Raw genomic sequence first — 23,376 nt, forward strand, 5'->3', positions numbered from 1 at the left:
AGTTTATTTACACTTGGTGTATGCGTCTCCTTTAGTACCTTCATGTTGAAGGTTCATCTACATGCTAATGTGTCACAGGCATTTAGTTAAACTGTAACGTGATCCAAAAAAGTGGAAAGAGATCAAGCGACGAGATTTGGGATGAATCGTCATATTTCGATTTAAATGCCGCCAGCTCGTCAAAATTGATTGGAAATCTATTGCCGTCAATCAGTTAATTTATGATTGCTCATGTAAGCCGATAGAACAAAAAAATACTTATTTTGAATGCAACCCCGCCCGGCCATAATTGAAACAAAAACTATAAATCATCCATGAAACAAGAGTCTTTCTTTTGTGATGCTGAAGATATTGTCTTTGCATTGAAGACAGCAGAAACATTTTTCCTTATTTTGTTTTGTTGCAGAGATCTGCCTTCTCACTAAGGGCAGACGGACGGCGAGCGTCCGGGCCGACACCTACTGCCGTCTCTTCTCGCTATCCGTGGACCACTTCAACGAGGTTCTAGAGGAGTACCCCATGATGCGACGGGCCTTCGAAACGGTCGCCATCGACCGATTGGATCGCATTGGTAAGGATCTTCGCAATGACTGAATCTTTTCCAAAATAGTTTTTCTGCCTGTCATTGTGCCCTGGTGTCATCATCTCTGGTCACACTTTTTGCCGTCTTCCCTCCATGAAAGCATCGTGTTCGCCATCTTGTGCCGCATGGCCTTGTTATGCTGTCATTTGTCCTGATTAATTAACACACGTGTTGGAACCAGTATTAATCCTTGTAAAAAAAAAAAAAAACAATCTTGATGGTTGGATTAACTGGGGTGGAAGCGCATGCCGCCGTCCCGGAGGGGGTCGGGGGAGGTATTGACCTCGCCCACCCTCACTGGACGCCAGCGTCTGGATGGAAGCTAACCTCACATGCATGCCTTGTGTGGCCCTCTCCCCACTCATCTGCACTCCTGGGTATGAGCAGCCCCCCCAACCTCGACTAAAAAAGGTTTTAAATCGGGAGTGGGGAACCTAAAATATCGTAAGAGCATTTGAATGCAATGCATAAAAGGCATACTGGTGTCAAATCAAAAGAATGCTGATAAAACAAATGTTTCTTTGACGTTGCATCATATCTGTTTTATCAATTTAGTCTGGCCCGAGGAGGATTTTCTGGCCCCTAATAGGGAAAAGGTTCCCCACCCCTGCTCTAAATCAACTTAATACTAAATGAAAGCCAGTGACAGGAAACAGGAAGTCGCTTCAGGCTGGAACATCCCCACTTTCTTTTCGGAACAACAAACAAAATCCAGTTGAGCTCAGCCAAAGCAGCGATTTTTAAAAATAGATTAACACAACTCGGCTCTTGAATAAGCAATGTATATGCATTTCAAAGGGGCACATGTATCAAGTAAAATGGGCAATCATTTTCGCTAATTTGTTATTTTAATATAGTTTCTATTGGCTACTCATGAAAAAATCTCACGTACAGTAGCACCTCTTCTTTAGTCATTGTTCATAAGGAAATAACGACAATTAAAAGGAATGAACGACCAAAAGAAGGCTATTTTTTCCACGCGATCGCACTCCAAAGTTTTTTTTTATGGTCAAATGACAAACATGGAGTGTTGCCTTCAGGCTTAAGAGGTTCCACTGTATTATAACAAACAATCCTTCACTTCTTGAATTCTTACCTTATTAAATATCACAGAAAAACAACATAAGACGGTTTGTTGTGGGGCGACGTCTGTTGCACTGATTACCCCCGAAAAACATGAAAGATTTTGCAGTTCTGCTCACTCGGCTGGGCGGCTGGAGCCGTGCCCGGCGTCTTTCGCCGACCATACGCTCAGCTCACCGTTCTTTTCAGCTAATTACACGCTCACGCAAGCAACCAAAGCACATTGTGTATCCGTGTTCTGTCATATAGCTTCCTGAGAAAAACGTTACGTTATTTCAGTCTTAAATGTTTGAATTTGCTGTATTTTATTTTTTTGCTTTCTTTTAAATTTTTATTTTTTTGCAAAGTTTGCAACTGTGCCTAATATGTGCTCAGTAATTAAGCTGCAGTATGTACCTCTTCCCCTTGCTTGCCTCTGTCATACCCATGTATTTGTGCGTCCTTTAAGCGCGTCAATACAGGCGATCGCGGTCTTATTACGACGAGTTAGTGTAACCGTGTCAGGACACTCTGCTCCAGTGCAACATAACACATTGATTAGCCGCGCTTTATCCAAGACGAGACCTGTTTTTCATGTGATGAAGGCAACCTTTTCTCCTCGGAGTGAAGTCCTCATTCAGGATGCGCCTCGTGTTGTCGTCAGTTATTCGATTTGGCGCGTGAACATTTTTGAACTATAAACTGTTTATGTTCAGTGGGTGTTTACCCTTTTTAAAATGCATGTGTTTACAAGGAAGCTTGTAAATATGGCAACCTACCTAGTTAACTCCTTCAGTGAAATTGACGATGATAGACATCCAATCATAGCTGTGTTCATGTTTCTGCTACGAATTGAAATTTGTGTCAATAGCGGATGTCCAACTATATGAACCAAATGGATTTGATGTCTTTCACCGTCAATGGCCGTGAATGAGTTATTTACCAAATTAGAAAATGTAGTGCTTTATACAAAAAACACATTATACGTAGCAGACAGCCAAAGAAAATAGCTATTGTGAATTTTGTGAATCATAAACACATACTCGGACTCCACCCTGACCGGTTCGGCAAATGCGTCGTCATTTTAATCAATACAAATTGGTCCACATGCTCAGCATCGATCTGTCCTCTCCGACAAAAATACGGAGCAGGTCTATTTTCTGCCTCATCAACCACCGGCCGTATCAAGTCTTGCAGTTGTTTCCGAAAAGGAATACTGTAAAACGGCAGCAATATCTGGTCCTTCAAAATATATAGTTTATAAAAATTTTACACATCTTATTATTATATTGAAGTTTTCACTAAACATAAGTTATTTTGCATGGAGCGTACAGGTGCTAGAATTCAGCATATGAGATGAACTCTAACCACAAAAATAGAGTTATAATAACATTACGTTGTTATTTAATGATGGAAGTCCAAGGAAATGGGGTTGCATTCTTCAATTAAATAAAAAAAGGCATGTCAATTTGTCCCTGTGCAGCATTTTACAACACGATGCCCTTGAATCTGAGCCAAAATATGCATTTGCCCTTTTTCTTGTTATATTTAAAAGACAGAATAGACAGCTGCGCACTCTGAGTGGCACATTTCAGAGTGGCTTCACTTCCTGTCTCTCCCACCATCACCAAACCGGGGAGTTGGTCTCATACAAGGGAAGACGCGTGCGTTGTCATGACTGTATCGTTTCTCTCTCTTTCTCTATTTATATTTGAACTGCATTTGGTTCCATGCTTGTCCTGCATTGATTCAAGAAAAAAAAAGCTAAAAAAGAAAGTATCGTGTTGCACATTTGACGTGATCTTTTATCTATCTAAAAATCACCTGACCAGGAGTCCGTCTTGAGACGAGCTCATCTCGTTTTCAAGAGTGTCCTGGCCGACGAGTAGGCACCAGGTAAACACTTCATTCCAGTTGCAACATTCAAACAGCGTCTTAAAAAAAAGGGGGAACCCGTAGAGGCTGGCTTAGTTGGACCTACTCGTAAATTCATCCTCCAAGAGCTTGTTTTCCCTTCCCCCTTCCCCCTACACATAATGACAATTCATCCACAACAGTGACTGGATGGACACATAACCAATGTCAACAAGGGAGACAATCCAGGAAACAAAGATACATTTACATGCCATTGTTTTCTATTTGTTTGCTTTCAAAGATTATTACGGCTCAGATTTTCTTTTTTTCCCTTTTTTTTTGTTCAAAGGAATCCAAATTTGTAGATGAACAAAACATTCTCACATTGTTGGGTTTGTTACCTTGAATTTGGATGGTTGACTAAAGTGGGACATTTCATTTGAATCCTATTCAAACTGAACTCATAGACTGCCATTGATGATGATATACATGCAATTTATTTGTATTTAGGGCCTTGCAGACAACCAATGTTTATCAGAGATCAAGTGTTAAAATTGCGAATTTAAATGAAATCGTTCTTTTTTGTTTGTTTTTTTATTTTTTTTAATTTATGAGAATATACTTAGCTTGTTTGTCCCAAGAAAAATCAATAAGATGCTTTGTTATTGAAGCCAATGGGTACAAACAATGGAAAAAAAGTAGGGGCTTATAGTCTGGAAAAAAACGTAGTTTGTTTTGAATTTGAAAAATGAACTTTTTACGCTTTGCTTTTTTATGTTACATAATTTGCAACCACAGATGCCAGGGTCACATGACTGGATGTATATGATCGTCAATGGCGCTAAAAGTCTTAATAGGAAAGCGGATAGGTGAATGGTTTCCCATCTGTGACTTTAAGGAATTCTTGTTAATGAAAATGACTCACCATTATTTATGATTTTGCTTGTTTCAATCATGTTTTTGTTGATGTTCATATTTGTGTTTATCTATTTTTGGGTCATTCATTGATATGTTTGTTTAATTGTATTTTTGTTTTATTTGCGTGATTTTTTTGGGGGGTGGTAATTTTAGTAGGTTGAGCTAATCACGTTACTTTTTTCTATTATAATTTTTGTCATTATTTAGTAAAACTTGAATTTTAGGTTGTTGGAAGGGCTAACTCATAATTGATTTTTTTACATCAACACGGTGTGTTTAATACAATCAAGAACTTAATCGTCTGTTTCAGAATCTTTAGCAATAATTTACGGTAAGTTCACAAATGATCCTTCCATGCAACATTGTGACATTTGCTTTTAAAAATAAGCATTTCTTTGAAACCTCAAATCTTCTTTAATTACTACACACTGCCTACTGCCTATTGCTGTAGTAAACAATCGCTCTATGGCTGATTGGACTGAAAAGAGTAGGTGTTTAATTAGGTGAAATGGAGTACATTAGTTCTCTGTAACCAGCAAAGGCACCACTGATTTACTCTAAATTAGTAGAAGAAGAAAACTAATAGAAATGTTATTTGGGGATGAGTGGAATGAAATTCATCTGAATTTGCTCAGAAAAAAAGCATCCCATTTTTTTAAATCTCCACAATTTAGTCCAAGAAGATAGTGAATAATATAAAAATGCATCTCCACAATGTTCTTGAACATTTTTCCTCTGGATAGGCACATTTTGTATTCATGACACTATGAATGAAAGATCAAATATCAAATACAGTCCTGTTGAATGAAAAGTTTTAGCTCCATAATTGATTAAAAAGAATCAATTCTTAAAGATAAAATACACTAGTATTCAACTTTAGTGTCCACAGTAATTAGGGAGTGATTTTTGCGTAATAGTGTGTACCATTAGCAGATGAAAAATTGCTAAGCAGACCCTTCTAATGTTCTCTTTTGGACACCAATCATTTATATGTTGTCAAAACAGCCTTGTGAGCGTAATATCATTTTTACTGTTCTTCCAATTCGCAGATCTAAACCCAGTCACCTTTAAAAATGCCATAAAAGAAGCATTGTAAGTCAACTGGTAGTCTGTGGTGCTAGTTTTAGCCTGTAGTGAGAAATCGTACATGGCAGAGCCAACATCAATCCTACTGAAAGCCGATGCGGGTTTGTTAACTCGCCGGCGGCCTCGAGAGTAAAAACGCCATCCAAGTGGAGAAGTGTTCATCCCCTCGAGGACGGACAAAGTCTACATGATGGAGTGACTCAGACTAAAGCCTTGAGTGTACTTGTAGTCCACTCCATCTTCTTTAGCCAGCAATGTCACGTCATTGGCTGTCAATATGCAAGAGGTGTCCAAACGCCTGTCCAGATTTTATTGGCCTAAAGCAAATGATGAAAGTCATTGAATATGGCCCGCACAAGAAGCTTAAATAGAGGCTACATTGCGGAAAATAGTTGGACTCTAAAAAAATCTAGTTAAATTGTCAACCAGTAAATTGTCTTTTTAACCCTATCGGACCAAACATATCGTCAATGATAAATACATTTTGAGCAATGTGACTTTTCGCCTTATAAAAACAGATATATTATATTTATGATAGGTCTTTATGACAAATTATATTTGAAATTTGGTTGTAGTTTTGTTCTGGGGGACTGTTAAATGCTCAAATCAGTGTAAACTCTCTCCAAAAATCGTACGTTTGCCAATACGCAAACAAATGGGTTCTACCCTATCAAGGCAAACTGCCATGATGCATATCCAAACTTTGTGTAAAAAAAAAAAAGGGAATTGCCTGCTGGCCCCTTAGGCGCAATGTGCCCTTTATGATGCATAATTAGGCTATTTTCAATTTGAATCTATTGTGTATATATAAGGCCCCAGGGGGGTCACTGTGGCGAGCTCCTTTTAAAAGGGGCATGGGAGAAAATATGCAATGTTCTAATTGAATTTTGCAGTACAGTTAGATGCATAACTCTACCAAGTGTAATTGCTTCACACATTATTATGAATGTCACCTCACAAGCACTTTGTGGTAATAGTGGTAGAATAGACTTTAAAAAAAAAAAGAAAAGTCTTACAAAGTGGATATTCTAGGTGTCCTTGTGTGATGTGCATTAGTCCTTGTGGTTTGAATAGACTGTGACTTTCAATTGCAGTACTTTAGATTTGCGTGTCGTCTTTGGGAGGGAAACTGTCCAGAGTGGTGATGCGTGGCTGCGACTCATTCGTATTCCGTGTTTCGTCAGCACTTTTCTGCCAGTCGACGCCACACGTAATCTTTGTCTCCTTTATGTGTCATTCACCCCTTCCTCCCAGACCCCTCTAGTCGCCACCATTGCCATTCAGTGTACCTCACGTTCCATAAGACTAAGTTTTAGTGGATGTGCAAGGTTGCAGCTTGAAGACATTAAAAATTAGCATGGCTGTCATTGTCCAGAGCTGCCAAAACTACAGAATACATTAAAAAAAAACTGAGATATAACTGAAATGTTTATATTAATGGAATATTTTAAACTTTGCTTATTAGAATTGGTCCATATGTGAAGTTGTTAAAGCATTATGTTCCCATTGACTCGTTAAGAGTCGTGAGCAGACTCACAAAAACAGGTATAAAAAATAAATATGAGCACTCGCCTCCCTCTACTGGCTAAGTTAGAACGTACAGGCAAAAATAAGTTCACTATCAATAAAATTAGCTCATTAGAAAGAGGCCTGCGAAGACCGATGCGTCAAAATGTACACACATGTTTTGTCTGGAGTGCGCACACACCCCGGGAAGAAGTCAGTCCCATTGGTTCCCAGTTATTTCCCACATTTGGTCAAGTCTTCAAGCTGCATCTTGAGATTGTTTGCCATTCTTGTTCCTGGTTTAGCTAGATCTTTTCCTGTGCGCGCCCTTTTGCCAGGCCAGCTCACCTCTCTCGACTGCTTCCCAACAGGGAAGAAGAACTCATTGCTGCTGCAGAAGTTCCAGAAGGATCTGAACGCCGGCGTTTTCAACACTCAGGAGAACGAGATATTGAAGCAGATCATTCGCCAGGACCGGGAGATGGTGATGATGGTGGACCGCAAGCAGTCGGTCAGCGGGGTGAACTCGACGCCAATGTCCGGCAACTCCATCATTAACTCGCCAGCGCAACCGCCCTTCTCCGCCGCCTTCGGGATGGGTCAATTCCAGCAGTCGTCGGTTCCTTTGACCTACAGCGCTTCAGCTATCGCCAACGCCTCCGCCGCCCGTATGCTGCCAGCCGCCGCCGCGGCGGCCCTCTACCCCACTGCCAGCGTCACCCACCTGGGTTCCTCCTCCGCCATCGCCCAGACGCCTCTCCAGGGGGCCATCATGTCGCCGTGCTCCTTCACGGCGGCCATGTGCAGCCCGCCGGTGCAGACGCCGCTGGCCGGAAGGAGCTTCCAGTACGGCTCTCCCACGGCATCCCAGCTGTCGCTCATCCAGCAGCCCGTCAGCCAGCCGTCTCTCGGCGGCCAGCAGACGCAACTTAGCCAGCAGCAGCTGCCGACGTCGGCCGCGGGCGGTACCGGGACGCAGCAGCATTCCCCGCAACAGCATTCTCCCCAACAGCAGCAGCAGGTCCCTTCGCCCCAGCGAGGCGAAGTCCACAAGAGCACGCAGGCCCTGCAGTCGGGCAGCTTGAGTCGAGACGTGCGACACCTGTCGGCCTCGCAGCCGTCCCTGCCGCACGACACTTCGCTCGGGCAAAGGCCGCACCAGGCCTCGGGCGAATCGCTGGCCTCCATCGCACCGCCGGCGGCCACGGCGGCGCCGTCCATCCAGGCCATGAGTCTGCAGGGCGGCATCCGCACCACAGTGCCCCAGCGGGTCAATTTGTTCCGGCAGATGTCGTCGGGGGCCCTGCCACCCGTGCGCTCCACGTCGGCGGCCGTGGCGGCGGCGGCGGCCTCGTCGTCATCGGGCCAGCACAGGGAACCCCCTGGTTCTCGGAGAGATTCTGTCCTGAGCAGTACGGAGCCTGAGCAAGACAAAATGCGCTTTGCATCAAATTTATGATCCCGTTATTTTTTTTGTTTTCTTAATTATTTTTTTTCTTTTTTTTTTTCAACCATGGAGGACCTCGTAACTACTTCAGCATTGTTTTCTCCTTTTAGATCGCCTCATTGAAATAGTGTACATACAAAGCCCTTGTATTATATTTTAGACAAATTGTCTCCCTGCTTAAGAATGTATATTATACAGATAATCTCGTTTTCTTTTACAGTATGCCATATCTATGAATATGTACACATATCTGGTACATGGCCTGTGTGTGTGTGTGTGTGTGTGTATATATAGATCTGGTACGAATGGGAGCGTTGGGAAAATGCGCGAGTGCATGTGACTGCGTGTTGAAATCCAAGTAGGTATAATATATTTCGCAATGGCAATTGAAAAAAAGCTGTAGTGTAAAGAAAACATGAGTCTTCCTTTCTGAGAAATATAATGAATTATATCAAATGTATGAATTTTTTTGATTTCTATATTTATCATTTGATGGTTTGTTTTCTACCTGGAATGCATTATGGATCGTGACTTCCTTTTCCCACCAATGAGGAAGAGGAGAAGCAGCGTTTAGCGCCACTGTGGAACCATATGTGCAACGTAAAAACTTGCAAATCATCTTAAAAAAACAAAAAAACAAAGAAGAACTAACAAACAAAAAGCACACGCTCACTCGAAGGATTTTTACTGGCCCTACAGAACTCGACACCGCATTGAAAGTGTTTGCAACTTCGGTAGTGATAAGGGAATAAATATCGGAAAATTCTGCTTTAAGATGAGCGTGATGGATGGATAAAAGCACGGATGTGTGCCATTGTTTTCTATTCCTCATTTGGGATGGTTGAAATGTGACGTAACAATGAGAGCGGGGAAAAAATGAAACTGTGTATATTTATAATATTTATAAACTAAAGACTTATCACCATTATGCAATAGACTGTGACATAAAGATTACCTATATGTGTGCTGTAAATAGTTTTTGTAGAGCTAGTATTTACAGATACAGTGTGGTGCATTCTCTATCATAAACAAATGTCTTACTTCTGTCAGAGAACCTAACTTACCCACATGCAACTGACAAAGCTGACGAACGAACCTTAATGCAAAAGAAATAAGCACCGTTTTGACCAACAGGCTCAACAACACTCCAATTTTTCATGACAAAAGTTTACCGTTCTGCCATTTTTTATATATACTGTACTTTTTTTTAGAGGCGTTTCCCCTGTCATCGAGTCGTATTTGTGTGAAACTATCAGTTTTTTAAAAGACAGAATTGGTTTGTGGAAAAGTATGCCTTTTAACAGACTTAGTTGCGTAAAAAGGAAAACTGTGAGAGCATTGAAAATGGAGGTTTAATGTTGAAACGTCAGATTTGTGCCGACTTTAGCCAAAAAAATGCTTCAGTTCATACTAAGTGGGTTTCGCATCAGACCCATGTTCCCTACTTACTGTTATCGTTTTTCACGATGTTTGAAATTTTGAGTGTCCTAGAATTTGGGGTCCAATGATTGGGGTGGCAATCTGTTCTATTGTTTTTTTTGTTATTTTTTTATATTATGCTCAAGTTTAGTTAGCAAGCTTTGAAACTGCTCCAAACTGTCTCGATAGACTAAAACTCCAAAACTACGTTCCGGGTTTGATCTTTCAGGCTGTTGTTTTCCATAACGATCTTAAAAGTGACTCGCGTGTAATAATTCATTGATTGAATCTGTGGCCTACTTAAAATAGTGTTAAGGCTCTTCAGTTTTACAACTACGGTCAGACCAGGTTCCATTGGGAAAGATTAAGTCAAACCAATCAACAAAATGTACAATCTGCCAAGTCACCTTTGAATTCTCAAATACTATATTCGATTTTGTAACCGCAAATTGCTTAATAACAAGACAATCGTTAAACCACGGCTCTCCGTGTAGTCATATTTCTAGTAAGAACAGTAAAATCTAGCTTTCGCATCAGAAATCAACTGGAATACATCAAAGCCCGATATTAAAGCCAGCTACTGGAGTGATCTTGAGTGCATGGTGCATCAAAGTATGCCCACCTGGCACAATTCAGGACATAAGCTTTATCACAAAAAAAATGACAGATTGAAGGCTGCGTAGTGCTGTTGTTTGCATTAAGGTTCTCCGGCTCATGTAAATCCTTCCTTGTGGGCTCGAATATGCCAAACCAATTCCAAAGCAGACACGGAACTCTCTAAACAAGGTCACGATGGATCCAAAAGGCCGTTATTTTGGCTTCCCACGTAAAATGTTGTTAAGCATATCCGAGCCCTTCCAGGAATGAGCGTTCGGCTACCAGTTTGTGTCGATAGTGTAGCGATACGATCCTACCGCCGCCGTCAATGAAAGCATGCACTGTCACGACAAAGACAAAAAAATCAAAAAACAAATGTTGATGTTAAATGTTGATGTTTCTGTTCATTGTCCGTCCGACTCGATGTCGTCTGTGCGAGCATCGACTTTTCACATGGACATTCTTACGTATTTGTGCCTAAACTATAGCCATGTTCCGTCCTACTTCGGTTCCTCTTTTACACGTTTTTTTGTCCGTGTTTTTGTTGTCAGTTTCTTTCGACGGGAAGGTAGTTCATGAAGACGGCCAAATGTGTCACGACATCCAACGTTTTCAAGCAGCTTGTTTATTTTCTCTTAGATTCACGCTTTTATCTTCTTTTTTTTCATGCGGGGTAGAGTGCAATCTTAATGCAGTTATATCATGCATGACAAGATGTTGTAAAAATGCTGAGCACCTTTCTTATCTTTTCTTTTTTTGGGGAGGTAGCCACTGATGTTTGTTCACAGAAATCGCCCAAAGCAAGAAAAAGTAATTGTGTTTTAAGAATTGCACTTTTTGAAGTAGAAAACTGGACATATTGATGTTGGTGGACTTTCCAACAAACGGAGCTTTTGGGTGAACTGCCATTGTTACGTAGGAATGAGTGATGGCACATCGCAGGATTGTTGCGTTGTGCCATTTTTTTGTGTTTTTTGGTTTTTTTTTTCATACTTGCCTTCAGAGGGAGTGCGTCCCTTTTTTAAAATTATTATTCTTTCCCCACTCTACCGAATACAGCAGTCAGATGGGCATTATTGGCAAACTAACAAGCTTACACATTAGCAGTGTAGAGACCCTCTACAAACCAGCACATGCTGTATGCTTGTATGTGTATTTTCGTTTTTTTTCCCCCCCTTGATTTTTTTTTTCCTTTTCGTTCGTCAGACTGTTTGGTTAGGCGCAAGAAAAATAGAGATGCAAAAAGAATTTCCGCAGAGGACGAGAGCCACATTTTGGTTTACTGAGTTTTTCGCGGAGGACAAGAAAGATTAATGTAAACTTTCTTGCAACAATATGCAGACAAACAGTGTTTGTCAAAAATCCTTTTTATTTTTGTTTTATTTGGTTTGTAAATAATAAACCTTTAAGATATAGAAAATAAACGACATATTGTCATTTAAAAATGGAAAGTGTCTGTGTGTGTGGTCGACTTTTGGACCCAGGCCAGTCGAGCAGTCAGCATTTTCAACCGTGGGTGAAATATCAGAAATACCTTCAGGAGGGGATTTCCATTCATTAAAAATGAAGTTCCAGGACTGAAGTCTGAAAGCTGCTTGCCACAAAGACAGATTCCCTCCCTGCCAGGGCAAAGGACTTCTTTCTTTGTTCTGAGCATCGAAACCTTCCACGCAAACTTGTCCCGAATAAATCTTCTTCGGTCCCCTTTGGAACGATGGCATTGCTTTTGTGCCTGCCGCATTATCACAGCAACAACAGGGCCTCATTCGGCTTTGAAGAAATGTTATTAAATGCACGGGAAATTAATTCTGTTTTCCTCCTGACATTTTGTCCTTGTCATGGAGGAGTCTTTTCTTTTCCCAATAATGAGAAATTATTAGTTCCATTGGAACTGAGGGGATTGGCAATGAACGAACAGTCATTCGCTGCCAGCCCTCACACTTTAAACGGATTGGACGTTTATAGCCAGTGACAGGACCAATGAATTAACCAATCCAATGTGTATTTGATATGCATAGTTGACTTGAACACTGGTTAGCTGGGATTCCACTGCTTAAAATGTCAGTCTTGAACAATTAATTAACCAAGTGTTTGCAACATAAAAATCTAAGCTAAAGTACAGTGGGAACTTTTTAACTATCCAACAAAATCAAGAGTGATGGAAGAAACATACATTCATGTGATTGATTGCCTACTAGTTCGAGTGTATAGTCCTCATATTAAAAGTCTGCTCAGATTGGCACTCGTTTCCCTGTGACCTTGAACAGGCTATTCCCGAGAATACTGAAAAACTTACTTGCATTAGGAAATAATGACTGAGCTCAAAGTCTTTATGATCGATTATAGTTTGCAGTAGGCTGTACTGAAGAGACAGTGAGAAGATTGGGATTCACGAAGCAGGTCTTCACATTCAGAATGCAAATCTGACTGTCTTTTAAGGTATGTTTACTTACTTATCAATGAGATTTATTTACCATTTTGACTTGACTCAAAAAGTGCAAACCATTTATCGTCTAACAAGTCATTTTTCTAGTTCCTGCATCCAAATATGAGGGAAAAAAATGTTGATTAAACTAATTTATTATTGTTTTTTTGTCTTAGTAGTTGTAATTCTGATTGTTATGCTGCAGGACAAATCGGCTCCAACTATACCTCGGGATCCTGACAAGCACATGACGAAACTGCCCTGGTTTGACATTTTGCCAAAAAGTGACACAGCTTTCTCTGTGGGTTTCCAGGGACCATATGGCTCTCAGTCAGGACCAAGAACTGCAACCATGCTACCCTCCAGGGTCACTCCATTGTGCCATTTCTGCGTCCACAGAACCACAGGCGGACTTCAATATCATTCCCTCTAGAATTGTCTATTCAAATATAGCTGCGGAAAGTCAGAAGCAATTTGCGCTTGAGCTGGCGGATCCTCGCCTGGAATGCGTCCGATGAGCAAAAACCCGCGAGTGCCGGGGGGCTGCCCGAATAAGCACATGGTGCCGGAGCTCTGTCGGTTCCCCTTCTGCATATGAGAGCACTGAGGTAAAATGTTTAGCAGACTTTCTTCCCAAAACAGTATATACAACATGCATATTTGTTTATAAAGGTTTTTTGTTTTTTTTAAAGATTGACAATGTCACATTTTGAAAGGTTAAACCCATATACCTGCCCAAAATGTCTTTATTCTTTATCAACCACTTGACAGTTGGTGTACAAGACATGTTTCTGAACGATTCCAGGAGATAGGTCGGTGCAGGTTTTCCTAGCAACCAGTGAAGACGACACCGTTCCACCAATCAGTTGATTGCTGTCAGCTGAAGTCAGTTGGAATGAATTCCTGCACCCACATATCCCTTTGTGGAATTGGTTTGGAGACCTGTGGTGGACAAGAAGTCATTTGATGAGATGTCCTGTCTGCACTTTGGATTTGTGGGGCTCTTATCTGCCTTCAATGAGGACTTCAGAACAAGGTTAGAGAAACTACATACACATACACATGTACACATACACATATACACATACACAGTTACACATGCACATACATACACATACACATTCACACACATACACATACACATACACATACACATTCACATTCACACACACGCACACACACACACACATACACGTACACATACACATACACGTACACATTCACATACACATTCACATACACATTCACATACACATACACGTACACGTACACGTACACGTACACGTACACACACACACTTAGGAAGCACAGATAGGAACCTACTATTTGGGATCTAAGATGCAATAACATTTTAAATCATTTGCCCTGGAGGAAATTGTGATACTGACAATGCATACCGTTATTGTGAAAAAATAATGCTACAAGACTTAAATGAACAATAAAATCACTATTTGTTAAGGTAAATGTAGATAGTTTTCACGTCAATATACTCTTCACTATAATGATTCATGCAGTTGATGTTTATGTATTTCTATGTTGTTGTAGTCGATGAGAGCTTGAGTTTGTTGTAATCAGGTCCCGATGAATCCATGTTGTTGCTGTTTTCACCTTGTCCGACCTTGACGACCACTAAATTTTCTTGCCTTGTGATGATATCCTGTAAATTCAATTACCTGTGAGCACTCGTTACCACCGCCACCGTGCAGGGTCGGCCATCACGCGTGTTGTCGCGTCCTTGCCGTAATGACGCTTCATCGGCTTGGCGGCAAGGACGCGTGATGCATGTTGGTTTGCAATTCGGTGTGATCGTAGGATGACGCGCCCTCCACGGAGGCATTTTGGATCGACTTTTATCAGGATAATCAAATCAGGTGAAAATTTTCTTGAAGATATTACTACAATAGATTGACATTGCTTGACAGTTGCACAAAGGCCTTGTCAACCAGGAAGAGTTAAGTGGGGCGTTCCACAAGACCACTTTGCAGGTCCCCTCTATTTTCAAGTTTCATACTTGGTTTTAGCTCCTTTTATACCAGGCTTTACATTGAACTCGTTCACTGCCATTGACAGTCATGGACGTCCAATCTAATTTGACTTAACCTATCATGTTTAACTGTGCAAAATGCATTTTAAGATTATATTTTAAGGAATTTTCTACATTTACTTTTTTTTCTTTTAGGATTTTCCTTATTTCAACTATTTTGCCATAATTTTCCAATCAATACTATTTTACCAGTAAGCATGAAAGACATGATGACAGAAAAATGTTAGGTTGTACAGCAAGTGTATGCAAAGCATGAAACTGGATTGCTATAGTTATGAGATTATTTTGTAGTATCACTGCAGTGCTCAGATGCTCGTCAAGATTTGTTTGACCTTTCGCCCACATCAACCCATCTTCACATCGCGTTTAACTTGCCGTGCCAAGGCCTGACGTCTCTGCTGACCTCTACGCTGAGGTCGCAGGCTTCTTGTTATCTCGTGAACCTCAAACACAATACACACACATCACTATCTTTACAGCAGTGTAGGAAAGAGACAAGATTTTTCTTTGTTGTGAGATTCCAGATTATTAGCAATTAATTGGTGCTGTTAATTTATGATTTTCTGAGTGATGTGTTGCTGCCACAGTACAGGTTTGACACTGACTATAAAAACTGCAGATTATCATGGGTAGTTTTACCGAAACAATGCAGGGAGACACTTCGTTGCTGACGCCTCTTCCAACGAATACGCTTTTAAAGTTCACGAATGCGGCTGGCCAAGTTTAACTGTGGCTATAGAATAAATGTTAATGGTAAATTTATCACATTTGCCACCTTGACTGCTCAATCTCCAATCATTTCCTGTCCCCCGCGCCACAGCTACTGCTTCGGCCTCCATTGACGAGCTGTCAGTACACCTACTTCATCATCAGCTCCTTCATGCAATGCAACTTTCCATCAATTCCACACTGAGGATTCGTTTTCTGCCCCAGTGCTCATCCCTGCCAACTTTACTGCCAAATCCCTTCTGTATGAATCATTCCTGCTTTATCTTTATCATGCATAAAGCACAATCCGTCAATATTTTGCAAAGTGATAGCTTTGTTCATTAGAGCCCAGAGGAACCCTTAGAGAGCTTAGTGGTCCAATTTCCCTTTGACCTCTTTACTTGTTCATATTGTGGTCAGGCATTCCCGGGCAATCTTTAATCCCGTTTTATTGTGGTGGGAACAGATTAGAGGAAAGCTAGAGTATGAGGAGTCTTGTTGTTGTCCTTGATTGACTCATAAGATCATGCAGAGAGGATTTTTGACATTTTGACTTGTAGTTGATTGATGTTTTTTAGTCAAAATGTGATTCATATGATCCAAAAATGTTGGCTTTATCTCGTTATATGTTAGGCTTTGGCTAGCCATTCCTTGTCTTTGTTAAATGGGCTTTATCTTGTTAAATGTTAGGCTTTGGCTAACCATTCCTTGTCTTTGTTAAATGAATTAAGTGCGTGATATATTGTTTATGACACTTATGATCATTACCATTGCACTTTTATTTGTAAAACGTGTGCTCATTAAGAGGGTAAATGGATGTCACCAATACCAGCATCCACATACGCCCAGAGGCCCCCCACCCTCCCACACACACACACTCATATATGCCAGACTGCATAGTCATGTGACGCCGAAAGCCTCCTGCATAACAGTAAATAATCCCGCCATGGCTAAACCTACCAGATTAAAGAAAATCCCCCGTCCCGTCAATTCCATTTTTTTGTTGTACGATCCATAACTTTATTAACCATCTCATCATCATATGATAAAGTGTGGGTGGCGGAATGCATCCACATGTCGTTGCTGTTTGCCATCCGTCCACTTTGACATCGTTGAGGTGTTTGCATGCGTAGTCGCCGGGTGTTGTGAATGGAACGTGACCTCTGTCTAAGATTTGCAATCCCAAACCGTCTGTTACGCAGCATAAGCTTCCATTTCTGATTTTTTTTTATTATGATTATTCCTACCCAAAATAAAAACAATCTGAAAGGGATCAGCAGTAATTCCATTATATTGCGAGTTGCTACCAGCGACACACCATGTGCTTATTGATGTAATTCTTTTTTTTTTTAAAGTGATGGCTAGAAAAGTGTGCCTGTAAAATCTGCTGCGCAAAAAGTGACATTTAACCATTTTTCTAAGACACATTTACTATTGCAACATTATTTTTTTGAGTGCAATCGTCCAATTTTACCAAATTATACCACCATAATAATTCAAAAAGGTTGAATTGACACAACAGGACTGTTTGCGTATTGGAGACCTTCAGCTTTAGTACAAAAAGTTCAATATTTAGGTGTGTTTTTTGGTTTGTTTGTTGTTTTTTTATGCCTCGATAGCTGTGCTCCCTTGTAGTGGAGTAGGGTGTTGTTTTTTTCCGCTTGCCTTTGAATGAGGAAATTCCTCTATCAAGTAATTATTTAATAGAAGTTTATCCTTTCACCTTTGGTGGTTTAATTATTTGTGTTAGTATTACATTCACTCCTCCATTGTGTCCATTTTATTCTTGTTTCTCAATGGTTTGCATTGTAGTATCTGGTTTGGAGCTTCCCATCCAATTTATCTTGGCGAAATGACTCCTGAAGTCCTCCATCGTACAGTATTTCACTCTTTCTACAAAGCCCTTTGATGTATTCTATCCCTCACCCTTTTATTTTGTACTTGTTTAGTAGTCTCTGGCCTTGCTTGTCTTCAATCACTCCTTGTGGTGATGTGCCTCTCCTGCTGGTTGGTGTGCTTATTTCTATCACCTTTTTGTATGCAGCATCACTTCTCTTTGATTCCCTTGCATTCTAACCCAGCTTCTTTTGTTTCCCTCCATTTAGTTTACAATACAATCCACATTTTGCAAAATTGAAGTTCCTTTGTGGTTAGTATTAGTGAGGCTTGAGTGGGATGCTGCTCCTCGGTGCCGGGAAGAGTTTATTTGAAAGCTATTCCTCCTGTCTTGCATTCTCATTGTTAAAAAGTGAGAGAATTTGTTTAGGTGTAACATCATCTCTTTGCACTTTTTTTCTCTGGTTAGAGTACTAGAATTATGAGGTTTACTCTAAAAATAAGCATGCAAAACACATTTGGCTTACAAAGTGCTGCTTGTGCTGATAACATAGGATGCAAACTCAAATAAAAAGGATAACCATTGATGATTATAAGCCACATGTGTCAAAGTGGCGGCCCGGGGGCCAAATCTGGCCCGCTGCATCATTTTGTGTGGCCCGGGAAAGTAAATCATGAGTGCCGACTTTCTGTTTTAGAATCAAATTAAAATGAAGAGTATAGATGTATATTAAATGTCCTGATTTCCCCCCTTTTAAATCAATAATTGTAATTTTTTAATCATTTTTTTCTGTGTTTTTAGTTCAAAAATCATTTTGTAAAATCTAAAAATATATAAAAAAAAGCTAAAATAAACATTGTTTTAGATCTATAAAAAACTGAATATTCAGGGCTTTAATCCAGTTCTTTTAATCCATTTATTTAAAAAAATCTAAATATTATATCTAAAATGGTCAAGTTGACGTTAAAGCGGCCCGCGAACCAACCCGAGTCTGACACCCTTGTTATAAAAAATTGAACAATGTATATTTTTCTCACTTTAAATGGTGAGAAGTTCTGCTTGACTAGTTGTATTACATCAATTTTAATGTAATTTTTTTTCACATCTTAGCCACAGTGTGGTGTCTTTCATTGAAATCTATATTTGTAAATTAAATGTTATGACCATGTCGGGCTGTATTTCATCCATTATTTTTAAAATAATTTACCTCAATTCATTCCCCGTATTGACTCATTTCCCAAAACGTGTCAGGAAATGACTGAAAATGGAGTTAACTTTCATCCATTGTCCTTGTTTGACTTTCTTCTCCAAACAATTTTCCTACCCTTTCCACTTTAAAGACGTTTCAACACTTTGAATGACAGCTGAAAAGGCTGACTCAATCAAAAGGAGAAAAGTGCAAAGACTTGAAGGAGCTGTGGCTGATGATTGACAATAAGCCTGACATGGCTTAACGCAGCTATCATTTGTTGATTATGTTAAAGGTCACCACCTTTCCCCATTCTTACCTATTTAGACCTATCCATAATTATTTGGACACTTTCCAGTGGAGGGGAATTTTGACATGTAGACATTTAAATGGCTCTGGTTCGTTTTGAGATTCTGAAGAAAATAAGTGAACTGTGGGGTCGGAATTTACATTAGTTTGTCACTAGTCGACGTCTTATTCATTTGAACGGGGAGGGATGGCAGCAAGTGAAGGAAGTTTCCAGAAATTTCAATTCCAGTCTCTAAATTCTATGATATATTTCCTGTGATTCCTATTTATGGAGTCAAAAGTGACATGAATCGACACACTCCCAGTCGTTACCTGGACGTTTTTCATTTATCAGTTTTCTCTCTCCATCCGGGTTACTCCAGTCCAGCATCTGCCCTTGGGCGATAGCGGCAGCCTGGGCGGGAGTCACGAAACCCTGAAAGAAGACGTTAATCGCATGGGAAAGCCAAGACAAAAACAAAAACACTTTGGCGGAAAATCTGCTTACATAAGAGCAATGGGTTTTAATTTTTTCCTCCCTTACATGGTGGTTTGGTTGCGTTTTTTGGGATCTGTGGAATGTCACATTAGTTCGAAGAGGCCTACCGGAAAAAATCTCCTAATTCACATTTTCGCTGCATGGATTGCCCCATTGCAGCCATCTGCTCGCCAGCATCTCGATCCGCGGCCACATACTGCCCGTCCAAAAGAATTAAAGCTGGAAACTCGCTTCTGTTGATTTTTTTATTTTTTGTTGCAAAGGGCAAAAAGTCAGAATTGTACAAGAAATAAATTGTTGCTGCTATAAGGCGGAAAAATATTCTATTCATCCTTTCCACTGGAAACACAAATGTAGTTCAGGTACTTTACGACAGAAAAATTCAGTCTTCTGTGAAGCCAAAACACTATCATTCTTTTCACAGAAAACGGATAGTTACGTAGTGTTGCTTTAACGTTTTTGGCCAGATATTGAATTTAAAAAACTATAGGTATTTGGCACTTTTCACCTCATTTTTAGTCACCCAAATTTAGGCCAGTCTCACTACTTTTATTATGCATTTTGCTTGTTGACTAGTGGTACCTTACCAATCAGTACCAAATGCATGTACATCTATGTGTATATATGTGTGTGTATATGTGTGTGTATATATATATATATATATATATATATATATATATATATATATATATATATATATATATATATATATATATATATTTCAGCAACACACTTATTTATTTATATATTTATTCATGTATTTATGTATTAACGTACTTATTACCTATGAACCCATATTACTACCACTTTTAATGGAATTATAATGAGCATTAGTCAATTTTTTGCATCGTATTTTTCTTGACCATCTTTTTATCTGCCCTTTTTTTCTTTATTCATAACGTGATGCTAGCTGTTCTTTACTTGGACACAACAGCCTCCTGGAATTATTTTCTTTTATCTGATGTGATGTGGGCCGGAAGGATTATTTCAAAGCAGGCGATATTGTGTATGCGTGCAGCAATAAAAAGATAAAAGAAAGAAAAGAAAAAAAACATAACAGAGGGATGTGGCGATCCCAAGGACGTACGGAGGTTATTGATAATGATCAGAAGGCGTGCAGTTACGTGTAGGTAGTTTGCAATCTGGCACTAGATGTCGGCTGCTGATAGACTGTTAAATCGGCTTAGGGATTTTCTATTTTTTTCTTGTATGTACAACTGTGCTCCCATGTTCAACTTTAATGGCAATCTACATACAATGTCAGCATCATCAAAGCTTTATTGACTCTTTCGGTGCCTTTGAAAAAGGTGCACATTTTTCTTTTAACCATATATTCAAACAATTTTCAAACGTTATGACTTCATTGTCAAAAATAATACAAATGTATTTTTGCAATAATTTTTTTAAGGTGGAATATTAGTAGAATCAGGTCATAATTTTGTTCAACAGAAAAGTCATTCAATCTAGACAAAAAAATGAGTTATAATAAACTCTTATCTTGAAAGAAAGCCAAAAAAAGAAATGTATTTCAAGTAGAAGGTCACTACGTATTACAAAGATAGAGTCATAATTCTCTCTTTTGGGCAGAAGATATGTTACTGGTAGCACAGATGATGCCAGCGAATAGAGAGACAGTATCAGTCGACCTGCCGCAATGAAACCACTGAAGCGTTGAAATGACAGGAAGGAAATTGCTTATTAACCTACTGTCACACCAACGAAGAAGAAGCCAGCACACAATCGGTGGCTTCATTTGCTTGCAAAAAATTATAAGTCAGAAATACAGTGCAAATGCTGAGAGAGGAGATTTCAGTAAGTCATAAGTAGTACAAGTGTGTGGCACTTTATGAGGAACAGACATGGGTAATCTGATTGGACAGCATGATCTAGGTACAATGAGACATTTTCACTCAAATTTGACATTACATTTTAGCATTATTCTTGTCTTGCAGATCTTGTAACAGTTATTACAGTAAAATATAGGATCTTGGTTGAGTGAAATGACAATTTAATGGCCACATACAATACAAGTTGCATATTTTGTAATACTACACTGTGTCTTATGAAATTCAATGTTGTATATGTTATTTATATATGCTATGTTTTTATATTTTTATTTTATTATACACCAAGTACAATTCGTCATCGCAAGTGTTTTTGTTTTAGGCAATAATGACAGTAAAAAAACAATTGGGGAAGGAAATTTAAACGTTTTGACTCTTTCTATTCCAGTTTTAGAGACAAATATACAAATGTACACCATTTTAGCTTGCGTTTTATTGTCAAATTTCTGTCTTTTAGTCATGCAAAATGTCAACTATTCTTTTCCTCATACCCTCACAACTCAATCAGCGTGTCATCATGACTTTATAGTCTAACACTAAGAATGTATTGTCATAACATTACATGTTCCTTCCTCTATTTTATGACTGCTGCCAGCCATGTATGGGCTTTTGCATACTGATTAGTATGGATTGACTAATTAAATAGATGCATATGCATGTGCTTGCTTTAACACAGCTCGTGGTTTTAATTTAAAACCCATAAAGAGAGAAAGACAGAGGCAAGCATAACACGCTGTGATTTAAACCGCAGTAAGAGGATCATGAACGACGAACAAGGGCTGTCGTGTGCAAAGTTAGTCAAGGGTAATGAAAAAGGAATTAGTGGCTTTATTTGAGGGGGAAAAAAAGAAAGATAGAGAGACCCTAACATGAGTTCATGTGCTCTTGGCTGTGTTCTTTCCCACGTGGAGCAGCTTGCTTAAAAAAAAAGTCTCACTGACCTTGAGACCATAATGATATAATAAAAATACAGAGCGTCCCCCATTTTTTCCATCTTCTCAGCTCGATTGGGAGCCTCTTAACCCATCCGACAAGTTGAATGCAAAGAGGTGAAGCGGGCTATAATCGTCAGATGGCCACTTCTTGTGTGGGTTTGAGTAGCTGAATTGCTGCAGACGGCAACCCACACTTGGCTTTTTTTTTGGTTTTGGTCTTTATAATTTTTGTTAGATATTATTTACACAATACGAAAGCTATAAAATGTTGCATAAAGTCATGAAACTGGAAGAATCCTGAAAAAAAAGAATTAAGAATTCTAACTTTCCCAACTCTTAACAAGGTTTTTACCGTTAGAAGCATGATGCATGACAAAAAGTTAAACAGACTAATCCAAATGGAACATACCTATTCATATATGAGTAAGTAACGCATGGTTGGGGAAAAAAACTGACCAAACACTAAGAATATATTGCATCATAACATAATGACTGAAAGTGCTCATAATTAATTTCACAATTGCACTGCTTTTAAATATCTCACTGAAAGACAAACACTCCCGTCTACTGGTTCCGATGGGTCACTGTACCTTGCTGCCCATGAGAGGAAACTTAATATATGGTTGTGACTCATTCCTGCAGGCGAAGTAAATAGACACCATCTATTGAATCATATATACTGTCCATAGGCGTGGCAATAACGTACATGAACGTGTAAAAATGATTGCTCTGTTCTTATCCGGTGAGGCTAAATAAGGGCATGGCGACCAGTCCAGCCTCATTATTCCCCTATATGTGAGGCCTTGCAGCATCCCTCATTCTTCGGCAGGTCGGGTTGCTGAGGAATGGAAACAGGTGGAAGGTAAATGGCACAGCCTTTCCTTCAGTGCTGTGACGCACCCTGCTTGCACTAAAAGCTGTCATCCATTTTGTGGGCACCGATGACGAGGGTGCTGAAACAAGAGGAGGGATGGGGATGGAGGAGAGATACCTTTGTCTTGGTTAAAAGAGCCATCCAGTGGAGAGAAGAAGAACTTCCTAGTAGTCTCCTGCTAGAAGCATTTTTTGTCAATAGCAATGCCATTTTTGGCCAACTAGAATGCAGTCAGATGTAATAGTATAGAATATTTTACCA

The 23,376-nt window shown here is 39.7% G+C and overlaps 2 protein-coding genes across 4 annotated transcripts in view; both read left to right on the forward strand.

Annotated features, from left to right (window-relative positions):
• Positions 1-9,834, forward strand: part of hcn1 (hyperpolarization activated cyclic nucleotide-gated potassium channel 1) — a 49,888-nt gene extending 40,054 nt beyond the window's left edge. The window contains exons 7-8 of the mRNA XM_077622980.1: positions 407-571; positions 7,381-9,834. Coding sequence (XP_077479106.1) covers positions 407-571; positions 7,381-8,468 — 1,253 coding nt within the window. The 3' untranslated portion in view covers positions 8,469-9,834. The remainder of the gene's footprint in view (positions 1-406; positions 572-7,380) is intronic.
• A 2,454-nt stretch (positions 9,835-12,288) lies between these two features.
• The window catches only part of ccbe1 (collagen and calcium binding EGF domains 1), a 33,439-nt gene continuing 22,351 nt past the window's right edge, over positions 12,289-23,376 (forward strand). For 2 of the 3 annotated variants that reach the window (XM_077623597.1, XM_077623595.1), the window contains exons 1-3: positions 12,289-12,911; positions 13,211-13,505; positions 13,703-13,933. The gene's annotated coding sequence lies outside the window, so the exon portion shown is untranslated. Of the gene's footprint in view, positions 12,912-13,210; positions 13,506-13,668; positions 13,934-23,376 lie in introns of all 3 variants that reach the window. The other variant, XM_077623596.1, reaches the window with a different exon arrangement.

The sequence above is a fragment of the Stigmatopora argus genome, chromosome 16, assembly GCF_051989625.1.
Source record: "Stigmatopora argus isolate UIUO_Sarg chromosome 16, RoL_Sarg_1.0, whole genome shotgun sequence".
NCBI classification, from domain to species: Eukaryota; Metazoa; Chordata; class Actinopteri; order Syngnathiformes; family Syngnathidae; genus Stigmatopora; species Stigmatopora argus.